Source organism: Copadichromis virginalis, linkage group LG3, assembly GCF_057382275.1.
Source record: "Copadichromis virginalis isolate Kocher_CV1m ecotype Utaka linkage group LG3, C_Virginalis_male_GT1.1, whole genome shotgun sequence".
NCBI lineage: Eukaryota > Metazoa > Chordata > Actinopteri > Cichliformes > Cichlidae > Copadichromis > Copadichromis virginalis.
The window spans coordinates 23780013-23794346 of NC_140620.1; the positions used below are offsets into that span (position 1 = coordinate 23780013).

Sequence of the window (14334 nt, forward strand, 5' to 3'; positions counted from 1 at the left end):
TAACAGAAATTATTCAGAGAAAATCTTGTGAAAAAATATGTGATCCCCCAAAAAACCTTCACAGCAGTTTTCTTTTCCTTTTTTCTTTCGTATTTACTTTTCCTTCTGTACTGCCATCTGTTCATTTTATGGACACTTTTTTTATTATTCTCATGATAAGCTATCAAAGAACATATCTAAAGTTTTCTTAGAAGAAGTTATCTCTGGTGTATTCATTTACCTGCTGTTATTATGTCTAAAGGTCAATCCTGGTAAACACACAGTTAAAATGAAAGGAGCCAGTTTGTTGTTGCTGCAACATAGCTGGTTTATAGCAGTCTGGGATTAATTACTATCGTAGCAAAATACTATCAGCATTTTGATGGGACTGAACAACAGACATCCTTCGAAACTCCTACATTTTTTAGACTCTCAGTTTTTTGTGTCTTTTTTGTGTTTTTTGTGTGTGTTGTAATTAGCTGACAACAGTTCTTCAATTTGACCTTGAGGTAAAAGTCATGGGTTAAATATATATCTGTATAAAATCATTACTCTAGGGTAATAGCAATTAAGAGAGATAGCAAGATTTTATAAATGGACTTTGACCAGGCAACTTACTTCCTATCTTTCTGAGATGAGCTGACATGCTGCCACACTCCAAGGTATGTACGTACCATTTGATAAAATTCTTTTTTATAATAATTCACAATCACAGTAATACTTAAATTTACAATTTATTTATTTATCTGTTTAAATATTTGTATTACTTTCTCATGGCTGTACACGTTGTTTGTTCTTACACATTTCCTGAATTCTCAAACAAATTCATGTTAAATATTCCTTTACAAAAAGGAAAAGCTTATCTGCTGAACTTATCGCTGTGTCTTTATTATTCTTATGTAAGATTTTGCTGATCTATGTTAAATTACATCAATTACATTTTTCTTTTAGTTTTTACAGAAGCCAAGGATGAGGACCTATATCTTTTGCTGGATTTTTCTTTGCATCCTGTTATATTCAGGTAATGTATATTTAACAAATAAACTTGTAAACATTTTCATCAAGGGCTAAGGACATTACTAGTACTACAGCATTGGTAGTTTATCATATGCTAAGCCCTACAAAAATCGTAAGCACTTGCTAACGTGATTTCTTTGATGACAATGCTGCATAATATATATGGTGTATAAAAATATGCTAACATTTCTACTCGAGATTATGGGATTGGCCTCAGCTCTTCAAATTGTGTCTATTTCAGGACATCCTCTAGTATAAGCATTATTTCTAAAAGTAATGGTTAAAAAAAACTCACATGGTAATGTTTTAAATCTGTTGGGTTTATATTATCATGCCATCTCCACTCACTACTAATAAAAAAAAAGGTAAGATATGAAAATGTCCTAAAAGTAAACTATGTAAAGTTTTATGACCATATTTCAAATTATTTGCGCGGTCACTGAAATCTTGTTTTAAAAAACCTTGCTGCATAATTTGATATTTCCCCCAGGGTCATTGATTAGGACCGTGACTTCCAAAAGTGACACAGAGGATCAAACTGATACAAGCAGCAAGCACACAGAGAATGGTACATATTCTGCTTTGTCCTGGACTTAGCATAAAGATATATATAAGTATTGTAGTCTTGATCTGTGTAGTCTTTTAATGCTATCTTGTATATGCTAAATTAATTGCAAAATAATATATATAATTAATTGTTTGATCATTTCATTTCAGCTTTGGCCTGTTCCCCATGTTCTTGCGTTTATTGTATCATTATTGGCACAGCTGGTGGCTTAGCTTTTGGCTTTGTGTTTGTTGGAGGTGCTTTTATCTTCTGGAAATGCAAGAAATCAACAATTAGTAAGTATGAAATATAATGTCCAGTCTTCTGCTGCCATTTACAGACTACCATTAAAAGACTTGGATGTTCAGGATTACTGGCAGATTGACATCAAATACATCATAATTCAAATACTTTTTCTTTCAGTTTTAATTTAATATTTGTTCTATTAATCCCTTTCCTTTGTGCCCTCTGTAGTGCAATTCATTTTCTCAGCAAAAAAGAATGATGGTCAACTAAAGACGGCCCTGCTGCAGAGACAAGCTGAGAAGACACATGAAGAACTGGATGTATTATCAGCGCTGAACACTCTAATGAAGGAACTGAAGAGGGGACATCACCAGCAAAAGGAAGAATTCAAACAGTTAGAGGAGACAAATAAAGAGCTGGCAGAAAACAAGGAGAAACTTTGTCTGGTAGAAAATGAAATAGCAAAGAGTGAGAAAGAAAAAGAGACGGACAAAACACAAAGATACTTGGAGGAAAAACAAAGTCTATTAAGTGTTCAGCGTAAACTGGAGAAGAGAAAGGAAGAACTGGAGAATCTACAACTGAACATGAGGAAACAGCTGCAACAAACAGAGGATATAATGAGCATGATGACAGAAAGGAAGACAAAAGTAGAACGCGCTTTGGAGGCGATTAACTCGCAGCTGGAGGACGCAGAAAGTCAAAGTGATACGGCTCATCTTCACACACAATAGTGACAATAACCTACTGCTACTTCACTTTTTATTAATTGTCCCTTGCAACTAAACTTAGGTTCATAATTTGGATAGAAAATTTTGTTTTATAGAATAGAATTTCTTTTCTTTTAAACTGTTTACACCACGATAGCAGATTTTACCCAAGCAACCAATATGTAATTGAAAAGCAGAGTTTGCATCATTAATTCAAAACATTTAACAAAGAATTTTGTATTAACTTTAACTTATGTTCAGTGGTTATACACAGCTTACACAGTGCCCCATTTTCAGGGGCTCAAAAGTCACTGGACAAAGTAACACAGCTTTAAACATAAGGATTGCTTCTAACAGCTGGAAGACTTTCTGTTGTTAATGGCTGTTTGAAATCCAGAAACCATGGACATCAGCAAGCTGTGTTTTTCTCCTTTGAGAAGCTCTGCAGGGCCTTTGTTGCAGCTGCTTTCAGTTGCTGCTTGCCGGTGTGTCTCTCTGCCTCCAGTTTTCATCTTCATTAACTGAAAAGTCACCTTCTATTTGTTTTTAAATCAGGTGACTGTAATGACCTAATTTTTTGACTTGAGAAATTGTTAGGCCTTCGTCTTCTTGAGTGTAACTAGTGGCGTATACCTTGTTGTAAACTTCCTGTATTTTGATTTTAACAAAAGGCACCAAAAAAGTGATTTAAGTTTAAATATGCCACTGAGAGTAACAATACATGTTCAACATCATGCTCATCTAGGTAATTTATATGTGGTATACAAAAGAAAACCAACAAGGTTAATAAAACTGAAATTCAACAACATAAATATTAATTAGAGGTATTTGTCATGAGATTGGAGGATAATTTCGATAATTTTGCTGCTATAAGTAAAAAGGAGATTTGGTAATTCAATGAATTATTATACATTTTGTGTTTTGATTACCTTTTAAGGATAGTCTGTTAGTCATTGAAAAAAAAATATTTTTTTAAAATGAAAAATCTGTTCTTAATTCTTTATCTGCGTGTTATTATAGAGTTTAAGAGAAACTGAATAAATAGACTTGGATAAATATGTGAAGAATAAATGTCTTTCTTATTTACTTTGAAATTGTGTGATTACCAGTAATGTCCTCCCAATAGGAGCAACATCAGACAAAGTCTGACATGTCGTCAGATTTTCCATTATCTGTTTTATTCAGAGTCAGTGTGCAGCAGTATTGCTTCTTTAATCAGTGACCCTTTATTTAGTTATATATGTGTTGTAATTACAGAATTCACCTGCTTGCTGCTACTACTGCACATTCACCCAGTGTATATACTATATATATATATATATATATATATATATATATATATATATATATATATATATATATATATAATGTTCTTCCTCTACACCCCCCCCCCCCCCCCCCCAATTTTTACACATGTCGAGGAGCGTGTCAGGCTACATTTCACTGTGTGTTATACTTGTATAACTATGCATGTGACAAATAAAGAACCTTGAACCTTGAACCTTGATGACAGTTAAACATTAAACTCTGGTTGAACCCTGGTTTAACTGCTGTACTATAAAGGACAAGACATTTATACTGTTCCGACCTCAGCGGAAAGCCAGTGTCATCATCAAGGACCCCTCACACCCTGTGACTTATTTATCATGTTTAACTTGAGTAGTGAAAGACTGAAGGGGTCTGAAAACGATGTGCCGGGAGGTTTTCACTGGCTCTAGTGAGCCTCGACTTTCAGGTCAGCTATCGAGCTGGTGGGTAACAAATGTCTCTGAAAACAGAGCAGTTTTGCAAATATGTGATGTTTTGATAAATCGAGTAGATATTACACAGCTACAGTCTCGCCTTAAAATATCTTAAAGGTTTATTTTATGACCCAGAAAGAGTAATATTAAAACTAAGTAGCTGTCGCCATTGTTGAAAACTGGAATTGGCGGGGTTGCGCTATGAATTCTGGGATAGGTTGGGCCACGAAGAATACACCCAACCAATCTTTCAAATATGGGGAAATAACGACGCATTTGTCAGCTGCATTTAGAGCAGCCTTTGAACTAGGTGATGTAATCAGCCTTCAAACGCGGCCTCCAAAGGATGCAGCCTATGAATTGGGACATACCTCCTGATACAGACGGACAAAATGGTGGTGGCTAACCAACTGGACATAGTGGTGGTAGACAAACAGAAGAAGACGGCCGTAGTGATCGATGTAGCGGTTCCGAATGACAGCAACATCAGGAAGAAGGAACAGTGGTCCCAGTGGTAATCGGAGCACTAGGTCTGGTGACTCCTAAGCTAGGCAAGTGACTCCAGCAGACCCCAGGAACAACATCAGAGATCTCTGTCCAGAAGAGTGCAGTCCTAGTAACAGTTAAGTTACTGCGCAGGACCCTCAAGCTCCCAGAGAGGACCTGAGCTTGAAGGATAGGGGCAAGAGGGGAATTGTTTTATATATATATGTATATACAGTGGGGCAAAAAAGTATTTAGTCAGCCACCGATTGTGCAAGTTCCCCCACTTAAAATGATGACAGAGGTCAGTAATTTGCACCAGAGGTACACTTCAACTGTGAGAGACAGAATGTGAAAAAAAAATCCATGAATTCACATTTGTAAAGAATTTATTCGTAAATCAGGGTGGAAAATAAGTATTTGGTCAATAACAAAAATACAACTCAATACTTTGTAACATAACCTTAATACTTACCAAATATCTTAAAAAAATATGTTATTAGTCAAATCATGTAACAAGTGAAATAAAAACAGGACAAAACACATCGATTTCTGTGTTTTATGGTTTGGAAAATTTTGTTGATATAAATGCAAATGTGATTTTTTCCATTTATGTGCTGCCATATGTTTTGCGTTGTGATTACATTTTACTACTAGTCTTCTAGTCAATAAATATTTTCTGTGATTTTACGCCAATAAAATTCTCTTTACTTCTTTTCTTTATATGTTTTGCAAAGATTTTCCTTCCCACTGTCACCAAAGTGCTTGCTCATAGGGGGTCATATAATTGTTGGGTTTTCCTCTGTATGTATTATTGTAGGATCTACCTTACAGTATAAAGCACCTTGAGGCAACTGTTGTTGTGATTTGGTGCTGTATAAAATAAATTGAAGGATGTGTTCAGGAAAAAAAATACATAGACTTGGATAAATATGTGAACAATAAATGTCTTTATTATTCATTGACTTTGAAATCGTGTGATTACCAGTAATGTGCTTCCAAGAAGAACAATACCAGTGGAAAGACTGACATGTTATCAGGTTTTCCATTATCTGATTTATGCAGAGTCAATGTACAGTGTACTGAGATTTTGCTTTCACTTGTCAGCCAACCATTGGGTGTAATCAGTGACCTTTTATTTAGTTATATATTAAAGTTAAACATTAAAAGGCTGTGATTTTATGATAGTTATAAACACTTGCATATTCTCTGTAGCAGTGTTTAAAAGCACACTGTGTGATTATTAAATAAATCCAACTTAAAAGCTTGCACCGAAGAAGAAGAGACTGGATCAAAGTGCACGTCATTCTACAGTCAAAGTCTTGCGCTGTACGGTGTTGAATGGTGGTGCAAAGTCACTCAGAAAAACAACTGGTATGCACTTCTTCTTATTTAAACATCAGTAATTAGTACCATAGTAACTGACCTTTAAAATAACGATTGAACTAACAGACTGTATTAACACTTTGTTTATTTGATAGATTATTATTTTTTGCTTAGTCTGGAGCATTCTATCAGTCAAAGTACATACCACAGTATCACAAATGGGATGATGCATTGTAACAAGATGGTTTGTGCTGTTGTCCTTACTTTTCATTGATGTCATGAACTAGTCACTTTTAAGTCACCTTTATGTTTCCAGCACTGCAGGATACTCTAATGGGATTGATTGATCTTTGCACGATTTCAATGCTCTTTGGTTCCACCATGCTTTGACCCTATTCCTGTCGACAGATATTGGCATTGAGTTATTGAGGTATAGAAACTTTAACATGCAGTTTGACTTTTTTACATTTAGTCTGGTTATTTTAGTTAATAGTTCAACTGCATCTTTATTTTTCATACTAAATCTATGATGATGGCATGCAGGCAAAGCATTGACAAATGTCACATACAAAAACATCCTTAATTTTGTTTCATGCATTTCATTCATTTAATTATGTTTTTTTTTTTAAATTTGAAGGATGAAGTGTTTACATTACTATCAGCGCTGGATGGTTTGTGGCTTAAGTTGTGGCCTTGTGTGTATTGCCTTTAAGTGGTGGATCTGCAAAAAGTCAACAACCAGTAAGTGTGAAATAAGATTTTAATTTCTCTGCTGCCATTAGATAATTCATTTGATTTTCAAAAAATAGTGCTGAAATCAAGGGCGTAGATTTGGCAGGGACGGAAGGGACAAGTCCCCAACAATATCCAGCAATTATTGAATTGTCCCCATCAATAATTTGATCTCTTCAAGTAAAGAAAAACACAATCTGTCCACGTCTCATTGACCTAGCGGAGCAGAAAGAGTTAAATTACGTTCTCTACTGGAGTCCTACCTCATGTGGCAAATATGGCCAATGTGATTGGCTGTGCCTTTCAGGGAGCTCTGTTTATTTTTAGCAGTGTAAAGCCTGCGCAGCAAGGAGGAGAGGAGGATGACAGCAAAAAGGAAGAACCTGGATATAAAAAAATATTTTTCAAAGAAACCTGTAAGTCACTTAAAGTCAAGTTCACTCATATAATGTGTCCGTCACAATAACGTTACAGGCTATGCTAGGCTTTGGCCCACATCAGTCTAAAATTGTATGTAACCATGAATAACGTGTTTTGGAAACTAACTGCACCCTACAAACATTACTGATCAGTAATGTTTGTAGGGTGCTGTTAGTTTAGTTTAGTCGGTTATTTGTTTAATAGTAATTTAACATTATATAATTCACATATAAAACTATGAATTGTGATTTTAAATGGTTTAAAAGCATGTAGAATAGCATATGCAGGCAGGTATATTTCTCCTTTTTTTATCAAGAAGCAAAGACATAAAGGAAAAAAAAAAAGAAACCGGGCAGGGTTTGGTGGTTGAATCATCCGTCCCCACCAATGCCAAAACCAAATCTACGCCCTTGGCTGAAATGTTAAGAGAGGATTCTGTGTATTCGTGTGCTTATCCATATTAAGGAAATTATAATTCAAACAACATTTTGGTCCAAACCAGGCTGTTTGGCTATGACAAAAACCCAGAGATGCATTTTTCAAATGCAAAATTTATATTTAAAAAGAAAAACCAATTTATTTTAAATAAAAGGAAGAAAAAAGAAACCTTACACAAACCATGGCTTGCCAGTGTTGTGGATGAGTGCATGAGTGGAAGAATGGTGTTTGCAATGTTGTTTAGTGCAGGAAGAAACCAAAGGCAACCAAAATCCAAAGGGTTGTTTCTGAGAAAAGCACCACACAGTGATTGAGCGAGGATGTTTTTTTCTCACTAATTGTGACTGAACCACTCCACCCATCCAAATCAAACGAGACATGCAACAAAAACAGGCCAAAAGAAATGCAAGGTGGAGTGGGTCGTTGTATTGTAATGAGTAATTTAAATTATATATTTAACTTTAATTAATTGCAAAAAATTTTTTTCTACAATGTCCTGTTGTTTGTGAAAAAGAAAGAAAAGTAAAAGAAAAGAAGACCCTGCTTCAGAAACAAGCAGAGAGAACACAAGAAGAGCTGACTGTATTGTCAGAGTTTATCACTCAAATTGTGGAACTGAAGAGAGGACATCACCAGCAAAAGGAAGAATTCAAACAGTTAGAGGAGACTAATAAAGAGCTGGTAGAAAACAAGGAGAAACTTTGTCTGGTAGAAAATGAAATAGCAAAGAGTGAGAAAGAAAAAGAGACGGACAAAACACAAAGATACTTGGAGGAAAAACAAAGTCTATTAAGTGTTCAGCGTAAACTGGAGAAGAGAAAGGAAGAACTGGAGAATCTACAACTGAACATGTGGAAACAGCTGCAACATATAAAGGATATACTGAGCAGAATGACAGAAAGGAGGTCAAAATTAGAAAACAATTATGAGGTGATCAAGTCGCAGCTGCAGGAGGTAGAAAATCAGTGATTGGTAGTGAGAAAGAATAAATAAATGATGTACACTGATTGATTAACCTTACTATCTGACGTGATATCTTAAATAAGACAATATAAATAATTAAATAAATAAAATAAAACAATCGTTAGTTGCAAAGAAGAATAATCTAAGAAAGATAGCAATATTTTTTTCAATTTATGATAAATTATATTCATGTTGTTTGAGTAAGAAAGTTTAAAAAGAAAGGAATTATCTCAATTGACTAAACAGAGAGATGGTGCTGGAAAGGATGCACAGCAGGTCGAGTAAGAAGGAAATGTACTAATGCGTGAAGAGGGTATGCTGAGAAAAAGGAAAGAGTACTCTGAGGAGATGATGAATAAAGAAAATGAGAGGGGATGATGGGTGGACAGAAGTTAATGAATCAGGAAGTGCAGAGGATTAGTAAGGAGGAAGTTAGGGTAGCTATAGAAAGACAGTTGGTCAGGATTCCATACCTGTAGAAGTCTGGTAAAAAGGCCAGTTGACTTTTTCACTAGATTTTTTTTTAACAGTCTTGGAGAGTGAGAGGACGCATGAGGAATTGAGATACTGGATGATGTGCAGAGCTGTGGAAATGAAAAACAATTAAATTTGATTCAGAATATGTTGTTAATAAAAAAACAGAAAAGAGAACTGCTCAAGCAAGGAAGAAAGCTGAAAGGAACAAATGTTTATTTAAATGAACACCTAATCAAGAAAAATACAGACATTGCAAGACAAGCAAGAATATTAAGAAAACAGAAGAAAATACAGTCAACTTGGATGTCAGATTGTAAGATATTCATTAAATTAAATGGAACACCAGAGCAGGCAAAAGTTCTAGTCATCAAAGCGATGACAGATCTATAAAAATATAACTAATAAATCATAATGCAAAGCAGTGCTAAATATGATGGCACTTGTCTAAGTTTCACAACCAACTCAGATGTCTGACAGTTTCATGTAACAATAGATAGATATTGACAATAGGACATATGTATGTCCTGGTGTATGACAGCAATATAGATCCTGATTGTAATTTCTTTAACAATAAGATAAATGAATGAAATTATTATAGACAATTTAAAAAGAAAATAAAGGTAGAAAAGGGTATAACAATGGTTCACTTTAATAGAGGAAGCCTATATGCAAACTTTCAATCCATCAAAGAAACCAATATACAGTTTAAACAGCCATTCAAGATGATAGCCATATCAGAGACCTGGATAACTCCTGAAAAAGAAGCAGACTTAAATAAATAAACGGATATGAATTCCTTCATTTAGACAGGGTCAACAAAAAAGGAGGTATTTCAATATTGCTTCGAGGTAGCAAAAAGCGCTCATGGAGCTGGATTCTGCAAACCTTTCAGCCAAGGTTCAGAGACTGAAGAATCACCTCTGTGCATTGTAGATGACTACATTTCACAAAATGGGACTTTTTAAATGGATATCCATCAAAAGGTTCATGCATTGCCTTGATATGATGTCATTTCCATTGTAGAGAAAGCATTTTTGGACTAACAAAATCTCAAATATGTCAAAAAAAGCAAAGGGAAATGTTCTAAAAAATAACCATAACCTGAAGATGTTTTTCATACAGGCCAGTAACCTGAGGAAGGGTCTAAGCTTGTTCTTGTGTTATCACAGTTCCTGTGTAATTTACTAGGGGATGGAACATAAACCATGAGCCTTTTTTCATTGTTTTGTTCATTTTGTTTTTTAAATAATCTGACCTTCTGTGTTTGCTCTCCTGGTTTGCCATTTATCCTTCAAGTATGTAAGACTTTGAGCTAAAAGGGAAAAGACCCTTGTCTTTTTAGTGCTTGTTTATTTCGAGTTATTGCCATGTTCATGAAAATAAATTGTTCATTTGGAAAAATGTTAACATGTGGTCATTTATTCATAAATGTATTACAAAACACACAACTACATGTTAGTTTGTTTGGTTTTTTAGACATAGACTACCAGAGAAATACAATAACATTCATATTTGAATGTTAGGGGGCGATCGTGGCTCAAGAGTTGGCAGTTGGTGTTCGTCTTGTAATTGGAAGGTTGCCGGTTCGAGCCACAGCTCCAACAGTCTCGGTCATTGTGTCCTTGGGCAAGATGCTTCACCCGAAACTATACTGTGGTGGGGTTTGTTTGTTTTGCTTTACTTTTGCTTTATATGTTGTTTGTGTAATTTAAGACTAAAAGAAAATTAAATGAATGAGAGTTAAAACTTGATATAAATAATATGATATAAAACTTGGGTATAGGTCCAAATAAGTGTATACTTCTGCCTACTCCTTTTCAAACAAAAGAATGGAATGATATTTTGTAATGATTGTAAATGTACGTTTGAAATAAAAATGAACTGAACTGAACTGAATATATAAATCTACAGTGCATGAAAGTTCAAAATAACCAAAATGAGAAAAAAGGAAAAATGCAGGAAATATATTTCAGAAAAGAAGATTATTCTATTGAGAAGGATCATTTTATTAATGTTTCTCTCTTGATTAGTATCTAGAGTATAGTATAGTATAACTATCTTAAAAAAAATGTGTTAAGAAATGCAGCAAAAACGGGGCAGAACATATTGTACACCTATACATGTGCGTGACATTTTAATGGCAATTTCTGTATTTTGTGGTTTGGAGAATTTTGTTGATCTGAAAGCAAATTATATTTTTTACAATTTATGAGCTACCATAAGATTTGGCTTGGGATCACCTGATAGTCTGTCGATAGTCATCTATTTGTGTGATTTTTCTTTTATGGCAATAAAAGTTCTCTTTCACCCTTTTTCTTTTGTCTTGTCCTCATTTAAAATAAGAACATTTAGTGGCCTCCATCCCCACTAAAAAATCCATGTGTGAGAATTTGTGAAATTTGAATTCACAGTTTTAACAGAATTCTAACAAAAGCATTGGCTTTCTCTCAAATTTCCAAAAGCAAACAAACAAAACCTGTTTTCCCATTTCCATTCAGCTCTCCCACACTTCCATTTAATGGTACAGGTATTGTCATTATACTATTACTCTGATCTGGGCTGTGATAGTAGGCTTTTTTTTTCTTCTTTATTTGCCTGTCTTTTGTGGCAGAGTAGCAATCAGAATTATTGTCTGATCTGGCAGAGGCTTACAACACTTTCTCATTTGGCCCAACATGAAAAGTCTAACCCACGCAACAAAGAAAATTTGAACTACTTGTTTTGCATCAGAAACACTAGCAAAATAAAGATTGTCCTTAGCAGCCAGAAGCAGGAAGAATGCCACACCGAGGATGTGGAATAATGGGTGAAAAATTTCTTCGAGAGACAACATACTCAAGCAAAAAAAATAAAATAAAATAGTGGCACTGATCACAGCCACAGAAACAGCAATTTGAAACAAAAATCAGAATCAGCATACTTTATTACTCCCTAAGGAAATTATGTGGGTTACAGTTGTTTCAAATACAGTAACATTAACAGAAACAGAAACAGACTAGACTATTTAACAATACAAAATGTTACAGATTTACAGATTTAAGAAATAGCACAATATATACAAATCACTCAATAATAAATATCAAGAATTGACAGAGGCGATTAATAACAACATCGCAGATGTGGAAGCAGAGCAACTGCTGCCGAAAGTTTTGTCCTTTCTCAGTAATGCAAAGCCCCCAGCATCCAACATCGGCATGGAGGAAAGCAATGTCAAGATCATCATTGTCCTTCCAGTAGACAAGGGTAGGTGCACGGTTTTGCTGAACCAGAAAGACTATCATGAAAAAAATTTGTCACTGCTCAGTGACAAAAATACAGGGAGTGCAGAATTATTAGGCAAGTTGTATTTTTGAGGAATAATTTTATTATTGAACAACAACCATGTTCTCAATGAACCCAAAAAACTCATTAATATCAAAGCTGAATGTTTTTGGAAGTAGTTTTTAGTTTGTTTTTAGTTTTAGCTATTTTAGGGGGATATCTGTGTGTGCAGGTGACTATTACTGTGCATAATTATTAGGCAACTTAACAAAAAACAAATATATACCCATTTCAATTATTTATTTTTACCAGTGACACCAATATAACATCTCCACATTCACAAATATACATTTCTGACATTCAAAAACAAAACAAAAACAAATCAGCAACCAATATAGCCACCTTTCTTTGCAAGGACACTCAAAAGCCTGCCATCCATGGATTCTGTCAGAGTTTTGATCTGTTCACCATCAACATTGCGTGCAGCAGCAACCACAGCCTCCCAGACACTGTTCAGAGAGGTGTACTGTTTTCCCTCCTTGTAAATCTCACATTTGATGATGGACCACAGGTTCTCAATGGGGTTCAGATCAGGTGAACAAGGAGGCCATGTCATTAATTTTTCTTCTTTTATACCCTTTCTTGCCAGCCACGCTGTGGAGTACTTGGACGCGTGTGATGGAGCATTGTCCTGCATGAAAATCATGTTTTTCTTGAAGGATGCAGACTTCTTCCTGTACCACTGCTTGAAGAAGGTGTCTTCCAGAAACTGGCAGTAGGACTGGGAGTTGAGCTTGACTCCATCCTCAACCCGAAAAGGCCCCACAAGCTCATCTTTGATGATACCAGCCCAAACCAGTACTCCACCTCCACCTTGCTGGCGTCTGAGTCGGACTGGAGCTCTCTGCCCTTTACCAATCCAGCCACGGGCCCATCCATCTGGCCCATCAAGACCCACTCTCATTTCATCAGTCCATAAAACCTTAGAAAAACCAGTCTTGAGATATTTCTTGGCCCAGTCTTGACGTTTCAGCTTGTGTGTCTTGTTCAGTGGTGGTCGTCTTTCAGCCTTTCTTACCTTGGCCATGTCTCTGAGTATTGCACCTTGTGCTTTTGGGCACTCCAGTGATGTTGCAGCTCTGAAATATGGCCAAACTGGTGGCAAGTGGCATCTTGGCAGCTGCACGCTTGACTTTTCTCAGTTCATGGGCAGTTATTTTGCGCCTTGGTTTTTCCACTCGCTTCTTGCGACCCTGTTGACTATTTTGAATGAAACGCTTGATTGTTCGATGATCACACTTCAGAAGCTTTGCAATTTTGAGACTGCTGCATCCCTCTGCAAGATATCTCACTATTTTTGACTTTTCTGAGCCTGTCAAGTCCTTCTTTTGACCCATTTTGCCAAAGGAAAGGACGTTGCCTAATAATTATGCACACCTGATATAGGGTGTTGATGTCATTAGACCACACCCCTTCTCATTACAGAGATGCACATCACTTAATATGCTTAATTGGTAGTAGGCTTTCGAGCCTATACAGCTTTGAGTAAGACAACATGCATGAAGAGGATGATGTGGACAAAATACTCATTTGCCTAATAATTCTGCACTCCCTGTAGTTATCAGCCCCTGACATGATACCGAGGAAATAGTTACAGGAAGAGGGTGATAGACTGTCTGAATCAGCCAGAACAAAATTAAAAATGCTTTTCGGGAGCTGGGCTCATTTAAGATAGACTAATGCAAAGTAAAACAAAAAATTGTCCTGCAGATCAACTTGTGCTGCCACCCAGATGATGTCTTTCTCAGGTAATGTCCTTCTTATTTCACCAAGGACAACACAAAAATGCTTTTTGCATACAATCAGAAATCATGCCAGTTGTCTAAAGGTCTGTGTACCACACTGAGATATCTGCAGTTCAGACCCCTCACCCGCTGAAAACATTTGGAATTTCATGAAGCAAAAACAAAATGAAAATTAAAAAAATAATAAT

The 14334-nt window shown here is 35.7% G+C and overlaps 1 protein-coding gene and 1 long non-coding RNA gene across 2 annotated transcripts; both read left to right on the plus strand.

Annotated features, from left to right (window-relative positions):
• The first annotated feature begins 488 nt into the window (after positions 1-488).
• On the plus strand, positions 489-3789 carry LOC146713534 (uncharacterized). The gene is made up of 5 exons (XM_085448710.1): positions 489-641; positions 931-1000; positions 1487-1564; positions 1714-1839; positions 2018-3789. Exons 1-5 carry the CDS (start codon positions 624-626, stop codon positions 2521-2523), a joined length of 798 nt encoding a protein of 265 aa, XP_085304836.1. The 5' UTR covers positions 489-623; the 3' UTR covers positions 2524-3789.
• A 2582-nt stretch (positions 3790-6371) lies between these two features.
• Positions 6372-9084, plus strand: LOC146713535 (uncharacterized). The gene is made up of 3 exons (XR_014919280.1): positions 6372-6480; positions 6688-6791; positions 8155-9084. It is a non-coding gene; the product is annotated as an uncharacterized LOC146713535 (long non-coding RNA).
• The last annotated feature ends 5250 nt before the right edge of the window (positions 9085-14334 follow it).

Bases quoted from the DNA above. Each gene is read 5' to 3' on its own strand.
- LOC146713534 (XM_085448710.1), top strand. The intron at 1,001-1,486 runs GTAATGTATATT...TATTTCCCCCAG, and splicing joins TTGCATCCTGTTATATTCAG to GGTCATTGATTAGGACCGTG. The intron at 1,565-1,713 runs GTACATATTCTG...ATTTCATTTCAG, and splicing joins CAGCAAGCACACAGAGAATG to CTTTGGCCTGTTCCCCATGT.